General features: G+C 48.5%; 1 protein-coding gene across 2 annotated transcripts in view; it reads right to left on the bottom strand.

Moving 5' to 3' along the window:
• Positions 1 to 15,109, bottom strand: part of CABLES1 (Cdk5 and Abl enzyme substrate 1) — a 112,071-nt gene that overhangs the window by 47,244 nt on the left and 49,718 nt on the right. For both annotated transcript variants that reach the window (XM_066353070.1, XM_066353069.1), the window contains exon 3: positions 8,534 to 8,626. In XM_066353070.1, the coding sequence (XP_066209167.1) occupies positions 8,534 to 8,626 (93 nt within the window). The remainder of the gene's footprint in view (positions 1 to 8,533; positions 8,627 to 15,109) is intronic.

Genomic DNA, 15,109 nt, shown 5'->3' on the forward strand with positions numbered 1-15,109 from the left:
TCATGGGGTCATGTCTATGATCCCATGCTCAAGCCGGTGACCCCACACTGAAGCTGGTGAGCCTGTGCTCAAGCCGGCAACATCGGGGATTTGAACCTGGGTCCTCAACATCCCAGGCCGATGCTCTATCCACTGCGCCACCACCTGGTCACACAGGAAAATCTCAGCTTAACTAGTTATATCTGTAATGACTCTATCTCCAAATAAAGTCACATTCTGAGGCACTAGGGGTTGGGACTCGGCAGAAGACTTTCGGGGGGACACAATCCAGGGAGGCAGCAAGCTGAGCATGCTGTCACAGAAGTTAGGAGGTCCCCTCTCCTACTTGCTCCTCCAGAAAAGCCCCAGCAGCTGTGTCCTGCAGTGAGGCCCTGGCCTGGAGTGATCTGCTAGCTGTCACTACAGTCTTCTCCTCAGACTGCTGAACACCCCTGCGGGGGCGGAGGGGGGGGACGACAGACGGACCGAGGTCTGGTCTCCTCCAGGCTCCCAGGCCCTCTCACCAAGCAGAGAATTGAAACAGAACTGCAGGGAAGCCTCTGTCCAACCCCAGACCTTTCGTCTGTGACTCACTTTATTTCCTGCAGTGTGTCTGCACAGGCAAAGCCAGACCATGGTCCTCTGCTCAGCGCCTCCATGAGTCTCGCCTCACTCACAATCCCCCCTCTCTCAGGACTCTTCAGGACTCGTCTCCTCCTCCTCTCTCTCTCTTTCGCTCTCACTCTCCCCTCCATCCACACTGGCTTTCCTACAGTTCCTCAGGGACATTCCAGACTTTCCAGCTTCAGAGACTGCACAATTGCTGTTCCACCCACCCTGAATGTAATTCCCTGCACGGCGTTAGTCCCGCCCCTCCTCCTGATGTCTGCTCCAGGGAAGCCCCAGCCCACCGTGGGCCCTGCCTGCACACCCCGCCCCTCACTGCTTCTGCTTTCCTCCGTAGCAGACCCATCCCATCTCTGACAGGATGTATTTACTCTTCATCGTCTGCCTTCCCAGCTAGCCTGTAATTCATTGAAGCAGGACCTTTATTAATTCTTAAATTTTATTTAATTAAAAAATTTTAATTTAATTTATTGGGGTAACATTGATTAATGAAATTACAAAGGTTTCAGGTGGGCAATCTATAATACCTCACCTGTGTATTGTATTGTGTGTTCACCACCCAAGTCAAGTAACTCACCATTACCACTTGAAGCAGGATCTTTGTTCTAGTCACAGATATTACTTAAAACGGTCCTAGCACCACCTGACTGGTGGAAATGCAGTGGATACAGGGTTGACCTAGGACGCTGAGATCCCAGCTTTGAAACCCCGGGGTTGCCGGCTTGAGTGTCGGCTAATGCAGTTTAAGTGCGGGTCGCCGGCTTGAGTGTGGGCTAATGCAGTTTAAGTGCGGGTCGCCGGCTTGAGTGTGGGATCCTAGACATGATCCCATGGTCACTACCTTGAAGCCCAAGGTCACTGACTTGAACAAGGGGTCACTGGCTCGGCTGGAGCCCCCGGGACCAGACATATATGAGAAGCAATCAATGAACAACTGAAGTGCCGCAACTACGAGTTGATGTTTCTCATCTCTCTATCTCTCCCTTCCTCTCTCTCCCTTCCTCTTCCTCTCCCTCTCCCTCTCTCTCTCTCTCTCTCTCTCCCTTCCTCTCTCTCCCTTCCTCTCTCCCTCCCCTCCCCCTCCCTCTCCCTCTCTCTCTCTCTCTCTCTCTCTCTCTCTCTCTCTCCCTCTCTCTCTCTCTTTCCCTGAAAAAAAGAAAAAGAAAACACAGTCCCAGAACAGCAGGAGTCAGTGCTTGGGTGCTGACTGAACTACACACAGGGTTCCCTGCACTCTCTACAGTTAAGGAACTGCTTTATTAGGCACCTTCTGTCTGGATGCACCTGTCTCCTTCCCCCAAAATGGCTGTTTATTCAGAGATGGTTCAATGAAATGAGACAGAAGGTCCGGCTATTCCCATTGGTCACGTGTCATCCCTCCTGCATTCCACATGAAAGGGGCTCAGAAAATCTGAGTCCACCGCAACAGCGTCGTCCCAGTACAAATCCAATGTCTGAAAACACGACACGCGGATCGAAACACGACAACAGAACTGACCTCGGGTGGGCGCCACAGTGATACATTCCGCGATCCTATCCTAACGACAACAGAACTGACCCCAAGTGGGTGCCACAGTGATACATTCCGTGATCCTATCCTAACGACAACAGAACTGACCCCGGGTAGGCGCCACAGTGATACATTCCGTGATCCTATCCTAACGACAACAGAACTGACCCCGGGTGGGCGCCACAGTGATACATTCCATGATCCTATCCTAACGACAACAGAACTGACCCCGGGTGGGTGCCACAGTGACACATTCCGCGATCCTATCCTAACAACAACAGAACTGACCCCAAGTGGGTGCCACAGTGATACATTCCGTGATCCTATCCTAACGACAACAGAACTGACCCCGGGTGGGCGCCACAGTGATACATTCCGTGATCCTATCCTAACGACAACAGAACTGACCCCGGGTGGGCGCCACAGTGATACATTCCGTGATCCTATCCTAACGACAACAGAACTGACCCCGGGTGGGCGCCACAGTGACACATTCCGTGATCCTATCCTAATGACAACAGAACTGACCCCGGGTGGGCGCCACAGTGACACATTCCGTGATCCTATCCTAATGACAACAGAACTGACCCCGGGTGGGCGCCACAGTGACACATTCCGTGATCCTATCCTAATGACAACAGAACTGACCCCGGGTGGGCGCCACAGTGATACATTCCGTGATCCTATCCTAATGACGACAGAACTGACCCCGGGTGGGCGCCACAGTGACACATTCCGTGATCCTATCCTAATGACGACAGAACTGACCCCGGGTGGGCGCCACAGTGATACATTCCGTGATCCTATCCTAACGACGACAGAACTGACCCCGGGTGGGCGCCACAGTGATACATTCCGTGATCCTATCCTAACGACAACAGAACTGACCCCGGGTGGGTGCCACAGAGATACATTCCGCGATCCTATCCTAACGACAACAGAACTGACCCCGGGTGGGCGCCACAGTGACACATTCCGTGATCCTATCCTAACGACAATAGAACTGACTCTGGGTGGGCGCCACAGTGATACATTCCGCTATCCTATCCTAACGACAACAGAACTGACCCCGGGTGGACGCTACAGTGATACATTCCGTGATCCTATCCTAACGACAACAGAATTGACCCTGGGTGGGCGCCACAGTGATACATTCCGTGATCCTATCCTAACGACAACAGAACTGACCCCGAGTGGGCGCCACAGTGATACATTCCGTGATCCTATCCTAACGACAACAGAACTGACCCCGAGTGGGCGCCACAGTGATACATTCCGTGATCCTATCCTAACGACGACAGAACTGACCCCGGGTGGGCGCCACAGTGATACATTCCGCGATCCTATCCTAACGACAACAGAACTGACCCCGGGTGGGCGCCACAGTGACACATTCCGTGATCCTATCCTAACGACAATAGAACTGACTCTGGGTGGGCGCCACAGTGATACATTCCGCTATCCTATCCTAACGACAACAGAACTGACCCCGGGTGGGAGGTGGGCGCCACAGTGATACATTCCGTGATCCTATCCTAACGACAACAGAACTGACCCCGAGTGGGCGCCACAGTGATACATTCCGTGATCCTATCCTAACGACAACAGAACTGACCCCGGGTGGGCGCCACAGTGATACATTCCGTGATCCTATCCTAACAACAATCCTATCCTAACGACAACAGAATTGACCCTGGGTGGGCGCCACAGTGATACATTCCGTGATCCTATCCTAACGACAACAGAACTGACCCCGAGTGGGCGCCACAGTGATACATTCCGTGATCCTATCCTCTGATCAGGACAAGCTAAATCAGCTCATTCTGCAGTTACACCCGATGTTAGCCTCTGTGCAACACATTGTTAATCTAAATTCCAAGGTATTTTTGCACATGAACTTCTGAAGTCTCTCTCCTGTACTGGAAATCCTTTGTTCCTGAGCATTTATTCTCGGTGCTCTGGGCTGCACTTCCAGAGGTTGAAGTAACTAAGTCTGGGTTCTCTGTAACACATTCTCCTTCTCTCCCGCTTTGGACCTGCCACGAGGCCCACAACAAGGCTTCCTGCCTTCAGTCCAAAGAGGAGGGAACATTCAAAGAATATCATGTGCTATTTTTCTTAAAATCCTCTTTGGGCTACTGTTGGCTAACAAACTTCAGCTGTCTGCGGGGTCTCCGGCCCCAGCATCGCCCAGCACGCTGTTCAGCGTTCTGTCCCCGGGAGGTGCTGTGATGAGGAGCAGTCTCTCATCCTGCTGAAATCAGATGCCTGGTCTACGGCAGCCCTCTAGTTTACTAACTAGTTACTCCATCACTAAGCAGATGAAGTGAACTTAACATGACTCTTTGTCAGGAAAGTCGTATTGATAGTTAGCGAACTCCACTCTTTTCTGAAAGCACCCAAACCATCTGGTTAACAATCCATTCCAGGACTCTGCCAGCAGTCCGCTCTGGACTCGCTAGTCCAGGGTTATTAGAACTTACCCTCTGCGACTACTTTGGTCTCTTTGGGACTTTTCAAAGTTGCCCAGCATTCAACTTAGAACTTTAATTCTCCATGGTGTTCTAATGTTCATTTGTATTTCTAAATTTTTTCCATTTTCTGGGATCTAGTCCTGAAGACTGAAACTCACTTGAAAAGGCTTCTTCATTCAATTAGTCCACAAACATTTATTGAGCGCCTACTGTATGCCCTGCACACTGCTTTGTTTGGAGTCTGCATATCATAGTGCCACCTGTTAAAGGCCTAGTTTTCGTTTCAACAGCTGACATCTTCTCTGTCCTTGTACCATCAACCCCTGAAGTTCACCATCCCTTTCCCTTTCCTCCCTCTTCAGAATATGGTTTTAAAGCCCCATGGCTACACTGGCGTTTTATTTATTTTATTGTGATAATATATATAAATAACATAAAATACACCATTTAGCCATTTTGAAGTGTATAATTCAGTCTCATTAAGTACATGCACAATGTCGAATAAGCATTACCACTATGTTTCCAAACCTTTGCCATTGCCACACGCAGAAACTCTGCAACCATTAAGCAATAGCTCCCTTTCACCCAGGCCCTGGTAACCTCTAATCTACTTTCTGTTTCTATGGATTTACCTATCTGGATATATTGTGTAAATGGAATCATGCAATGCCTGGCCCAGGGGTCGGGAACCTTTTTGGCTGAGAGAGCCATAACACTACATATTTTAAAATGTAATTCCGTGAGAGCCATACAATATGTTTAACACTAAATACAAGAAAATGTGTGCATTTTATGTAAGACCAACACTTTTAAAGTACAATAAGTCTCTGAATTCTTTTTAATAACGTTGTTATGCTGTTGCTAACCAATGATGAATAAAGTACTTCTTACCATTAATGCGACTTCTGGTGCTGCATGGTTTTGCTGATAGCTTTGTAGTCTGGTTGATACGTGGTGAGGTTAAGCTTCATGCAGGCATTGAGACTTCCATCCATTAAACATGATCGTAGGTTGGTCTTAACATTCTTTAGATGTGAGAAAGACTGCTCACATGCATACGTAGAGCCAAACATTGTCAGTAAAGCAATACTCACACGCTGCAGTGTGTGGTATGTGATGGGAAGTGTGTTCCAAGTTTTGACAATCAGCTGGTCCGCGGGTTGAAGTTTTTTCATTTCTCCCTACTTGTGTTTGCTTGCCAACTCTGCTTGCTGTCGTGCAAGTCTTTCCAAATTTTCATTCAGTGACTTGAACTTATTCACTCACATGTCTGAGGCCTTCAGGTCAGCAGCTTGTAGCTCAAAATCTCTGACGGAGACACCGGGGATGTAACTCGGGTCGGCACTGTCCACTGCACACTTGTGTGGATGGGTGATGAATTTAAAAAGACGAGTGCTCTCACAAAATTCTCCAAAGCTCGCTTTGAATGACTGCAGGAGATTACATGTGAAGCCCACTAGCTGCTGGCGATCAAGATGTTGAGCAGGGTCACTTGCTGTGCATGCATCTTTAAACTCTCCCAGTTTTTCAAAGTGTAGTAAACGATCTGTTTCAATATCGCGATGAAGAGTTACAGCTTGTGTTCAAATGCAAACACTGCTTGTTGAAGGGATAAGACTGTATTTCCAATACCTTGCATTTTCACATTGAGCTGGCTCAGATGTTCAGTCATGTCCACAAAATAGTAGAACTTTAGGAGCCACTCAGTGTTAGCTAACTCAGGATGCTCGACATTTTTCATTTCAAGAAAAGTCCAGATTTTGCTCAGACAAGCCGCGAAATGGCTGAGCACCTTCCCTCTTGACAACCAACACACACTGCTCTGCAGAAGCAGACCAGGATAATTATTCCCAACTTCATCCAGCAGTTTTAAACTGGCGATCATTTAAAGCTTGGGCAACAGTAAAGTTGACCACCCAAATGACCAGTGACATCACCTCACCAAGCTGCTCACCACACATCTGAGCACAAAGCACCTCCTGATGTAGGATGCAGTGAAAACTTAGGATGGGTCTCTTTTCATGCTCATGAAGAAGCACTATGAATCCTCTGTTTTTCCCCACCATGCACGGAGTACCATCAGTATACACCGAAATAAGTTTATCCATCGGTAGATTTTTTTCTTTAGCGAACTCAGTGAAAGACTTGAATAAACCCTCCCCTCTTGTTGTCTCTTTCATAGGCAAAACAGCAAGACTTTCCTCACGTAGTATGTCACCGATAGCATACCTTGCAATCACGCTGAACTGGGATAAATGGCTTACATCTGTTGACTCATCCAAAGCGAGAGAAAAGAATGGTGCCACATTTGTGTCCTTCATTTGTGTTGCCTCAAGTTGATTTGCCATCATGATGGTATGATCGTGAACAGTTCTTGCTGACAGAGGCATGTCTTTTATTCATTTGATTATCTTGTCTTTATCCGAAAAGTCGTCAAAAAGTTCATTGGCAGCATCAAGCATGAATGTTTTGGCATACTCCCCATCTGTGCATGGCTTTCCATTTCTCACAATTGCTTAAGCACCAGCAAAGCTAGCCGAATTCCAGTCACCTTGTTGGGTCCAAACACGGAGTTGCTGCTGACTAGCTTGCACTCTGCACAGTAGCTCTTGACATGCTTCCTTCCTGCTGTCCCCTGCTAGATATTTCGATGTAAATGTAGTATGGCATGTGTTGAAGTGCCACTTTATATTTGACCGTTTCATCAATGCAATTTTATCATTGCATATTAGATACACTGCAGAACCTGCTCTCTCCACAAAGGTGAATTCCTCTGTCCATTCCTGCTGAAAAGTACAATACTCCTCATCTTTTTTTCTTTTAGCCATCTTCTTCGTCAAAAGGGTTTCTGCAATTAGCTAGCTGACTACTTGATTAAAAGGAGGGAAGTTTACTTCCTGACCTTACAATGACCAGTGTACATTACTTATTATCCAATAAAAATTTGGTGTTGTCCCGGAGGACAGCTGTGATTGGCTCCAGCCACCCGCAACCATGAACATGAGCGGTAGGAAATGAATGGATTGTAATACATGAGAATGTTTTATATTTTTAACATTATTATTGTTTTTATTAAAGATTTGTCTGCAAGCCAGATGCAGCCATCAAAAGAGCCACATCTGGCTCGCGACCCATAGGTTCCCGACCCCTGGGTTAGACAGGATACAGAAGGGTACTGAGCATCCCAGGACCCTAAGAGGTCTTGGAGCTCTGTGCCAGCTCTGCCCCTGGGTTGCCATGAATGGACTTAGTCATTCAATCACAAATATGCCAGCAATAATGATTCTGACCTGTTTGCCACCAGGATAGTTTTAATATCAAGATCACATCAATTTCAACCATGGTAATTTTCATTTATTAGTGCTTTCCAAAAAAGCAACTGATGAGCTGGAGACCACGTGCTCCAGATGTCAGGGACCGGAACCAGTGCCCTGGAGGAATCTGCCAGCAAAGTCATGACTCCACTCCCCTGAAGCCTCCAAAGCCAGCGCCAAAACCAAGCTCAGGCACAGATCTGCGGGGGTGTTTACCGACCAAAGCATACAACCCTGGTTAAAACAGAAAATAAAACCAAAAAAAAAAGCAGAAAAGAGGGAAAAAACAAAAAGCAAAAACTCAACTCTTTTTTCTGTTCAAAGTTTTCTATGAAAACATATTTGAGTACTATTAAAATTTCAGTTTGTGGTTAATCTAAAAATCTCACCAAGCCTCTGGTCAGTGTTTGGAAGCATTATTCTCTATAGACTTCTTTCAGTGATTCTGGCGGGAATGGGGTAGACACAGTCTATCTGGGAAGGTTATGAGAGATCCCGTTCATGGTAACAGCGTGGGCTTCACTTGGCTGAGGTCTGACCATTCAGATAGTCCCCTCCGCCCCTTCCCGACTGGACCCGCCCCCTCTTACAACGGAGAGGCTGCCGGGCAGCTCCTGTTAGTGTAATACCTGCCGTTCCGTGTGTCGTGTTGCCGCATGTTCTTGATAAAGTGAATTTTCTTCAAGTTCTTTGGTCTGGGTGAACCTGAGAGAGTCCGACATCTGAAAAATAAAGTCATTTCAAAAATGCAGTCAGTTGCCCCCTGGACAGCTGAGACATCTCCACACAAAGACAGGAAGGAAAGAACAGACACATGGTTTGAGTCACCCAAGGATAATGAGGACAATATGGCTGGAAGCAAGGAAGCTTAAAAAAAAACCCAATGACAGACAACTTCCTTGATAACACTGATAATAATTTATATGGGTCTCTGAAAACCCACTAATGAAAACTACTGTCCTCAGTTACAATAACATAACCTACCCGAATTCCAAAGACATTATTCTTTCTTGTCATTTTAAAAAGAATCCTCCTGTATCAACACAGGTAACAAGACCACAAAACTATGAATTTAAAGGATTTAGAGGGGAAAAGACACTGGAAAATTCAGTTTAAAATCAACCCTGAATCATTTTTCTTTTGTAGCAGAACTCTGGCCTGAGCCACCTTCAATTCTCAGCTTGATTGTGCCTGGAAGTCACAGCTTTACTTTGAAAAAGAACCAGAGACCCAGCTGGTAGCTCTTTCTTTTCTTTTTTTGTTTTTAAAATAAGTTTAAATTTTTATTTTTAAATTTTTCTGACGTTGGAAACGGGGAGGCAGTCAGACTCCCACATGTGCCCGACCAGGATCCACCCGGCACGCCCACCAGGGGGCAATGCTCTGCCCATCTGGGGTGTCACTCTGTTGCAACCAGAGCCATTCTAGCGCCTGAGGCAGAGGCCACAGAGCCATCCTCAGAGCCTGGGCCAACTTTGCTCCAATGGAGCCTTGGCTGCGGGAGGGGAAGAGAGAGACAGAGAGGAAGGAGAGGGGGGGAGGGGTGGAGAAGCAAATGGGCGATTCTCCTGTGTGCCCTGGCCGGGAATCGAACCCGGGACTCCTGCACGCCAGGCCAATGCTCTACCACTGAGCTGACCAGCCAGGGCCAGTTTAAATTTTTATTTGTTTATTTTAGCCAGAGAGACAGAGAGAGGGACAGATAGGAACAGACAGGAAGGGAGAGAGACGAGAAGCATCAATTCTTCATTATGGCACCTTAGTTGTTCTGTGATTGCTTTCTTATATGTGCCTTGACCAGGGAGCTACAGCAGAGCGAGTGACCTTGGGCTCATGCCATTGACCTTGGCCTTCAAGCCAGCGACCTTTGGGCTCAAGCCAGTGACCATGGTACCATGTCTATGATTTCCACACTCAAGCCAGCAACCCTGTGCTAAAGCTGGTAAGCCCGCACTCAAGCCGGATGAGCCCCTGCTTAAGCTGGTGATCTCGGGGTTTCGAACCTGGGTCCTCTGCGCCCGAGTCTGATGCTCTATCCATTGCACCACTGCCTGGTCCGGCTAAGATAAATTGTAAATTAATATTTGCTGAACAAAATGACTTGGATTCCGTTCCTGGACTATATGACACGTTCTCATCCTGCAGGACTGACACAACAGACAGTAGGTTGCAGAGATCTTATTTGTGTATATACTTTTTTCAGTCACCTGAAAAACTCCAAGTTGCACACATGCAAGAACAACAACAACAAAAAAAGCAAAATAAAAAAACTAACAAATGAAGAGTCTGAAGTTTAGTCCTTTCTCAAAAAAGGGAGCTGTGACTTTTCTATTTTGGTTTTTGCTACCAAATTGTTGTTAACTTAAACCTTTCTGACCGTGGGACCCAGGGGCTGATTCCGCCGCCTGAAGCAGGGACCTGAGAACTCACCGATTCAGAGAGGAAGTCCCAGAGAACTGTGCCCGGCTGCCCAAAGCCACAGTGAGGTCTGGGCTGGGGCCACCTCCCAAGTTCAGTCAGTTCTGAACCTTGAGGCTTCTTGTACAAAAGTAACAAGATGGCCCAACAAGGAGGTACATGGGCAGATCGAGCACAGGCCTGGGGAATGGACAGGGCCACAGACCTGCAGAGCATCTCCAAACTCTAAGTCCCCCAAGGGCCCCACACAAGGGAAATTAGGTGACGCCGCTGGTCCAGACCTCAGGGTGTCTGTCCACCCCACCCCCACCCCCCTTACCCACCGTCTCGGAAAGGCCAGTCTTTCTAGAAGCCTCTTCTCAGAGGACACTAAATGTTATTTTTTTCCATAAGAAATAGCACCTTAAAAATGTAACTTAACTTGGAAACAATCACACTGAAGTGAAGGAGTGCCAGCCAAAGCAAAGACTGACATCAGGTACTTGGTGACTTTCATCAGAAAAAGGGGGTTCCCCTGGCCTTGGGTCCAGTGGAGAGAAAGCTGCCCTTCTAGTCATGTCCACTACATTCCAGCAGGGTCCACAGCCTGTGTGGCTCTGCAAGACGCTGCACAGAGACCCCCAGCCCCCAGCCCCACACTCCCCAAGACTAGTAATGCTTCCCTAGCATTGTTGTGAAGGTACAATGCAGTGATGTATACAAGAGCTCCATAAACTGTCAGGTGACACAGTCAAATACAAACATGTACATTCACGCATATGGACATACATGTAATTATTTATATACACATTTCAGGCATTGTGATTGTTAATAGACCATTAGCTACAAAGGGTGAATATTTTGTTACTACCTGCCACCTATAGTTAAAACTGCAGTCCTTATTAAGGGCCCTGAATTCTTGGTTTTCAACAGATTCTTTTAGAGACTTGCAGAGCCTTGCCTGAGGGACTGAGTAGATGCTTCCTGTGGACTGCAGGCGGAGTCTGAACAGCGCCAGCACCCACCATTCCCACCCCCCACTCCAGGCTTTCAAACCAGAGTTATTCTACTTGGTTTAAAGGAGACAGGGCCTCATTCTGCCTTCTTGGGGCAACCCTATGGGGCAGGCCCAGGACCCCAAACTGCCTCAGTTCTACCTCCAGAAATGAATGCTTGAGACTGCAAGCCACTCAAGGTCCACAACTGTCTCTCTCACACACAGCAGAAGATTCTAGAAACATGTAGTCACTGAGAGGGGAGAAAGTGTAAAGCTTTGTGCCCATTAGTTTCTGGACAGGGCCAGGTGCTCAGGAGTGTCCTCACACTTTTACCCTACTTGTCCCCAAAAGGAGAGCTTCCTGGGCCTGCCTGTCTGAGGGCAGGGGCCCCAGAGCAAGACTGTCAGCTAGACTGTGAGGGCGCCTTCCCATTCCTACCCCAGTGGGGAGAAACTAGCACCAACCCCAGACCAGGGAGGGATGATCCGAGCTGTTCCTTGCTTCCTGTGCCCGCAGAAGGAGGTGCTGTTACCCTTCGGGTTTGAGGACAAAATCCCCCAGGCTTCTGCGGGAACTGGAAGTCAGCAAAAGAGCCGGAGGTGGCTGTCAGCACCAGCAGGGAAAGGGTAAGTGCAGCAGTCACTTCACAGAGCACCAGCCAGCACCCACCAACCCAGACAGGCCAGAACACAGGGGCAGGGGTGATGGCTGCACATTTGCCACAGATGAACTGAGGTTTTTCTGGATACCTAGTATGGAGTCCTAAGGTCCTAATTTCTAGGACACTAGTAACCACCAGGCAAGTGGAAAACGCCCCAGTCTATAAACCCTCTCCTGGTAAATGCTAAATTCCTGGAGTTCTGGCTGGATACAGGAAACTTACTAGCAAACTGTGATACACAAGCCAGGCTTTCAAAAGGAGAACTGAACCAAGGTGCTTTATGTTGATATCAGCACCCAATTCTAGCTGCATGAGCTCCTCATTCAAGGAGCTATTTGTTGTCTTTCTTTTTCTTTTTTTAAGCATTCAACTAAATCACCAGGAACCTAAGAAAATGCTTTAAGAGAATTGTGGCATTAGCAACAACTGCCAAGGAAACGGGAAGGCTGAGCACTCAGGTTGTGGCAGGTTAAGCAAAGAACTACAGTAATTTCTATCTAGACCGCCTGAATTAACGTGCAAATATTCATTTAAAAACATACATTTTAAATGATGCAAAATTAAATTAGGATATAATTAAATTAAAAGCTAATTTAATGAAAAATTAGCTCTATCTTGTTAGCACTGATTACAGGATACACTTAATTATGCAAAAGGTTTTTAATAGATGCCTTGGAGCCATTTATTCAATGTGCTGTTTAAAAGCAAGTTGGGCAGATAGCCTTCCGCCCCCAGTTCCCCAAATACAGCAGTGCCATTAATGGTATATTCACTCCACAGCACTGGGGAGCTGGAGAGGGCTTCAGTGGTCAGCCAGTTTGTCCCTCCCACTTTACAGGTGGAAAAACTAAGTGAATTTCCAAGGCCACATAACCAGTTAGTAGAAGAATCAGGCCAAGAACACAAGTCCTCTGACTCCTAAACTAAGGCCCTTTTCTACCATGCCATGCTAATTTTATTTCCTAGGAACAAATAATATTCTGAGAAATTACTTTTTTTATTAAAAAAAAAAAAAAGGAGTCCATTAGGGAAAATAAAGACTTTTTTTTTTTTAATTTAGTGAGAGGAGGGGAAGCAGGGACAGACTCCTTGCATGTACCCCGACTGGGATCTACCCGGCAAGCCCACTAGGGGGCGATGCTCTGCCCATCTAGGGCCTTTGCTACGTTGCAACCAAAGCCATTTTTTTAGCACCTGAGGTGGAGGCCATGGAGCCATCCTCAGCACCTGGGCCAACTCGTTCTAATCGAGCCATGGCTGCAGGAGGGGAGGAGAAGAGAGAGATAGAGAAAGAGAGAAGCGAGAGCGTGGGGGGTGGAGAAGCAGAAGGGCGCTTCTCCTGTGTGCCCTGACCGAGAATCGAACCTGGGACATCCACACTTCAGCCCGATGCTCTACCACTGAGCCAACCAGCCAGGGTCTAAAGACTTCTTAAACTGCCTAAATTCCCTGATTTCTGGACTTATTTTTAAATTTTGTATTTATACAAAATTTGTTGCAAGTTGAGTAGAGTATTCTGTAGGAGTTGGGTCAGGTTACAGTTGAGGACAATAAGCCGTTTTTACTCTGCTGGTCTGTGCTTCAGAGGCCTGAGCGGTAGACACAGAGCCCCAGCCTGGGAAGAGTCAGAGGGGGGGTCCAGGCGTGATGGGCATGTGACTGGGAACACCCTGCCCAGCCCCCACAGCCCCCCTGGGAAGAGTCAGAGAGGGGGTCCAGGCGTGATGGGCATGTGACTGGGAACACCCTGCCCAGCCCCCACAGCCCCCCTGGGAAGAGTCAGAGAGGGGGTCCAGGCGTGATGGGGCATGTGACTGGGAACACCCTGCCCAGCCCCCACAGCCCCAGCCTGGGAAGAGTCAGAGAGGGGTACAGGCGTGACGGGCATGTGACTGGGAACACCCTGCCCAGCCCCCACAGCCCCCTAAACCACCTGGAATCCCTACAGAGGGAGTTAACATCTTCCACCTGGTTCCCCGGCTCACAGCTACCACGCTGACCTGGCAACTGCGGCTTCTCCGAGCCTCTGGGAACACCGGGGCCTTTCAGCTCTGTTCAGTGATTTTTCCGTCTGTGGTACCTGCTCAAACGCCGAAGCCACTGGGTGCCACCTGAGAACGTTTCCCTTCCGCTCTTGCTGATTGCTCTGGGCTGGAGCCAGATCCCTCATTTGCCTTTTAACGCAGCTTTTTGTGGGGCTCCTTCAAGGAAACAGCCCTCCTCCCACCGTTTAAAGTAGCAATGGATAGAAGAACACTCGCACCCTAGCCACGTCTGTCACCTAACTGCACACCACTCACCCAAGGACGGGCCCCAGGCTTTGTTTGTTTGTTTTAGATTTGATTTATTCATTTTTAGAGAACGGAGAGGGAGGAGAGAGAGAGAGAGAGAGAGAGAGAGAGAGAGAGAGAGAGAGAAGGAGAGAAGAGGGGAGGAGCAGGAAGCATCAACTCCTTTATGTGCCTTGATCAGGCAAGCCTGGGGTTTTGAACTGCCGACCTCAGTGTTCCAGGCCGACGCTCTATCCACTGCGCCACCACAGGTCGGGGCATACACATTTTCAAAGAGACTTCAGAAGTAGAAACTGAACTGCATGACCCTGGCTTTCTCCTTGGGATAATGTCAGTGATGAGAGTCAGGGTCACCTGATCCTTCTGACCAGACCCAGGCCTGTCTGTGTTCTACCCTCTATCCAGGGGGTCTGTGGACAGGACCTAGAACCTGGGAGAGAGGCTCCAGGCAGGGCCGGAGCCGGACGCAGGGTGAGATGCTTCCCTTCACATCAGCACCCTCCCATGCTGAAAGGGAGAAGCCTGGGACTCCCACAACCTGGCCAGCAGCCAGTCTTCAAGGGGTACAGACGTGGGTTCCCAGAGCAGCTGGTGCAAGTTGAGGGGAGCACCCCCTGCAGGCCTCCCCTCTGCCACCTCCCAGGCACGCCCTATAAAGCCAGCGTCCCATCTTGCGTCAGTTCCTTCTGCAGGGAGGAGCCCCAGACACGGGCTCCCCAGTGCGGGCTGCAGTGAGGACTACAAAATTGCAGTGAGTGAGGACCGTCTCCTCCAGCAGGGAGGGCCAGGCCAGACCGCGGAGCAATGGGGCTGGCGGAAAGGTGCAGGATTAGAGGAGGAAAAGCTGCCATCAGAGGC

The sequence above is a fragment of the Saccopteryx leptura genome, chromosome 11 (genome assembly GCF_036850995.1).
Source record: "Saccopteryx leptura isolate mSacLep1 chromosome 11, mSacLep1_pri_phased_curated, whole genome shotgun sequence".
NCBI classification, from domain to species: Eukaryota; Metazoa; Chordata; class Mammalia; order Chiroptera; family Emballonuridae; genus Saccopteryx; species Saccopteryx leptura.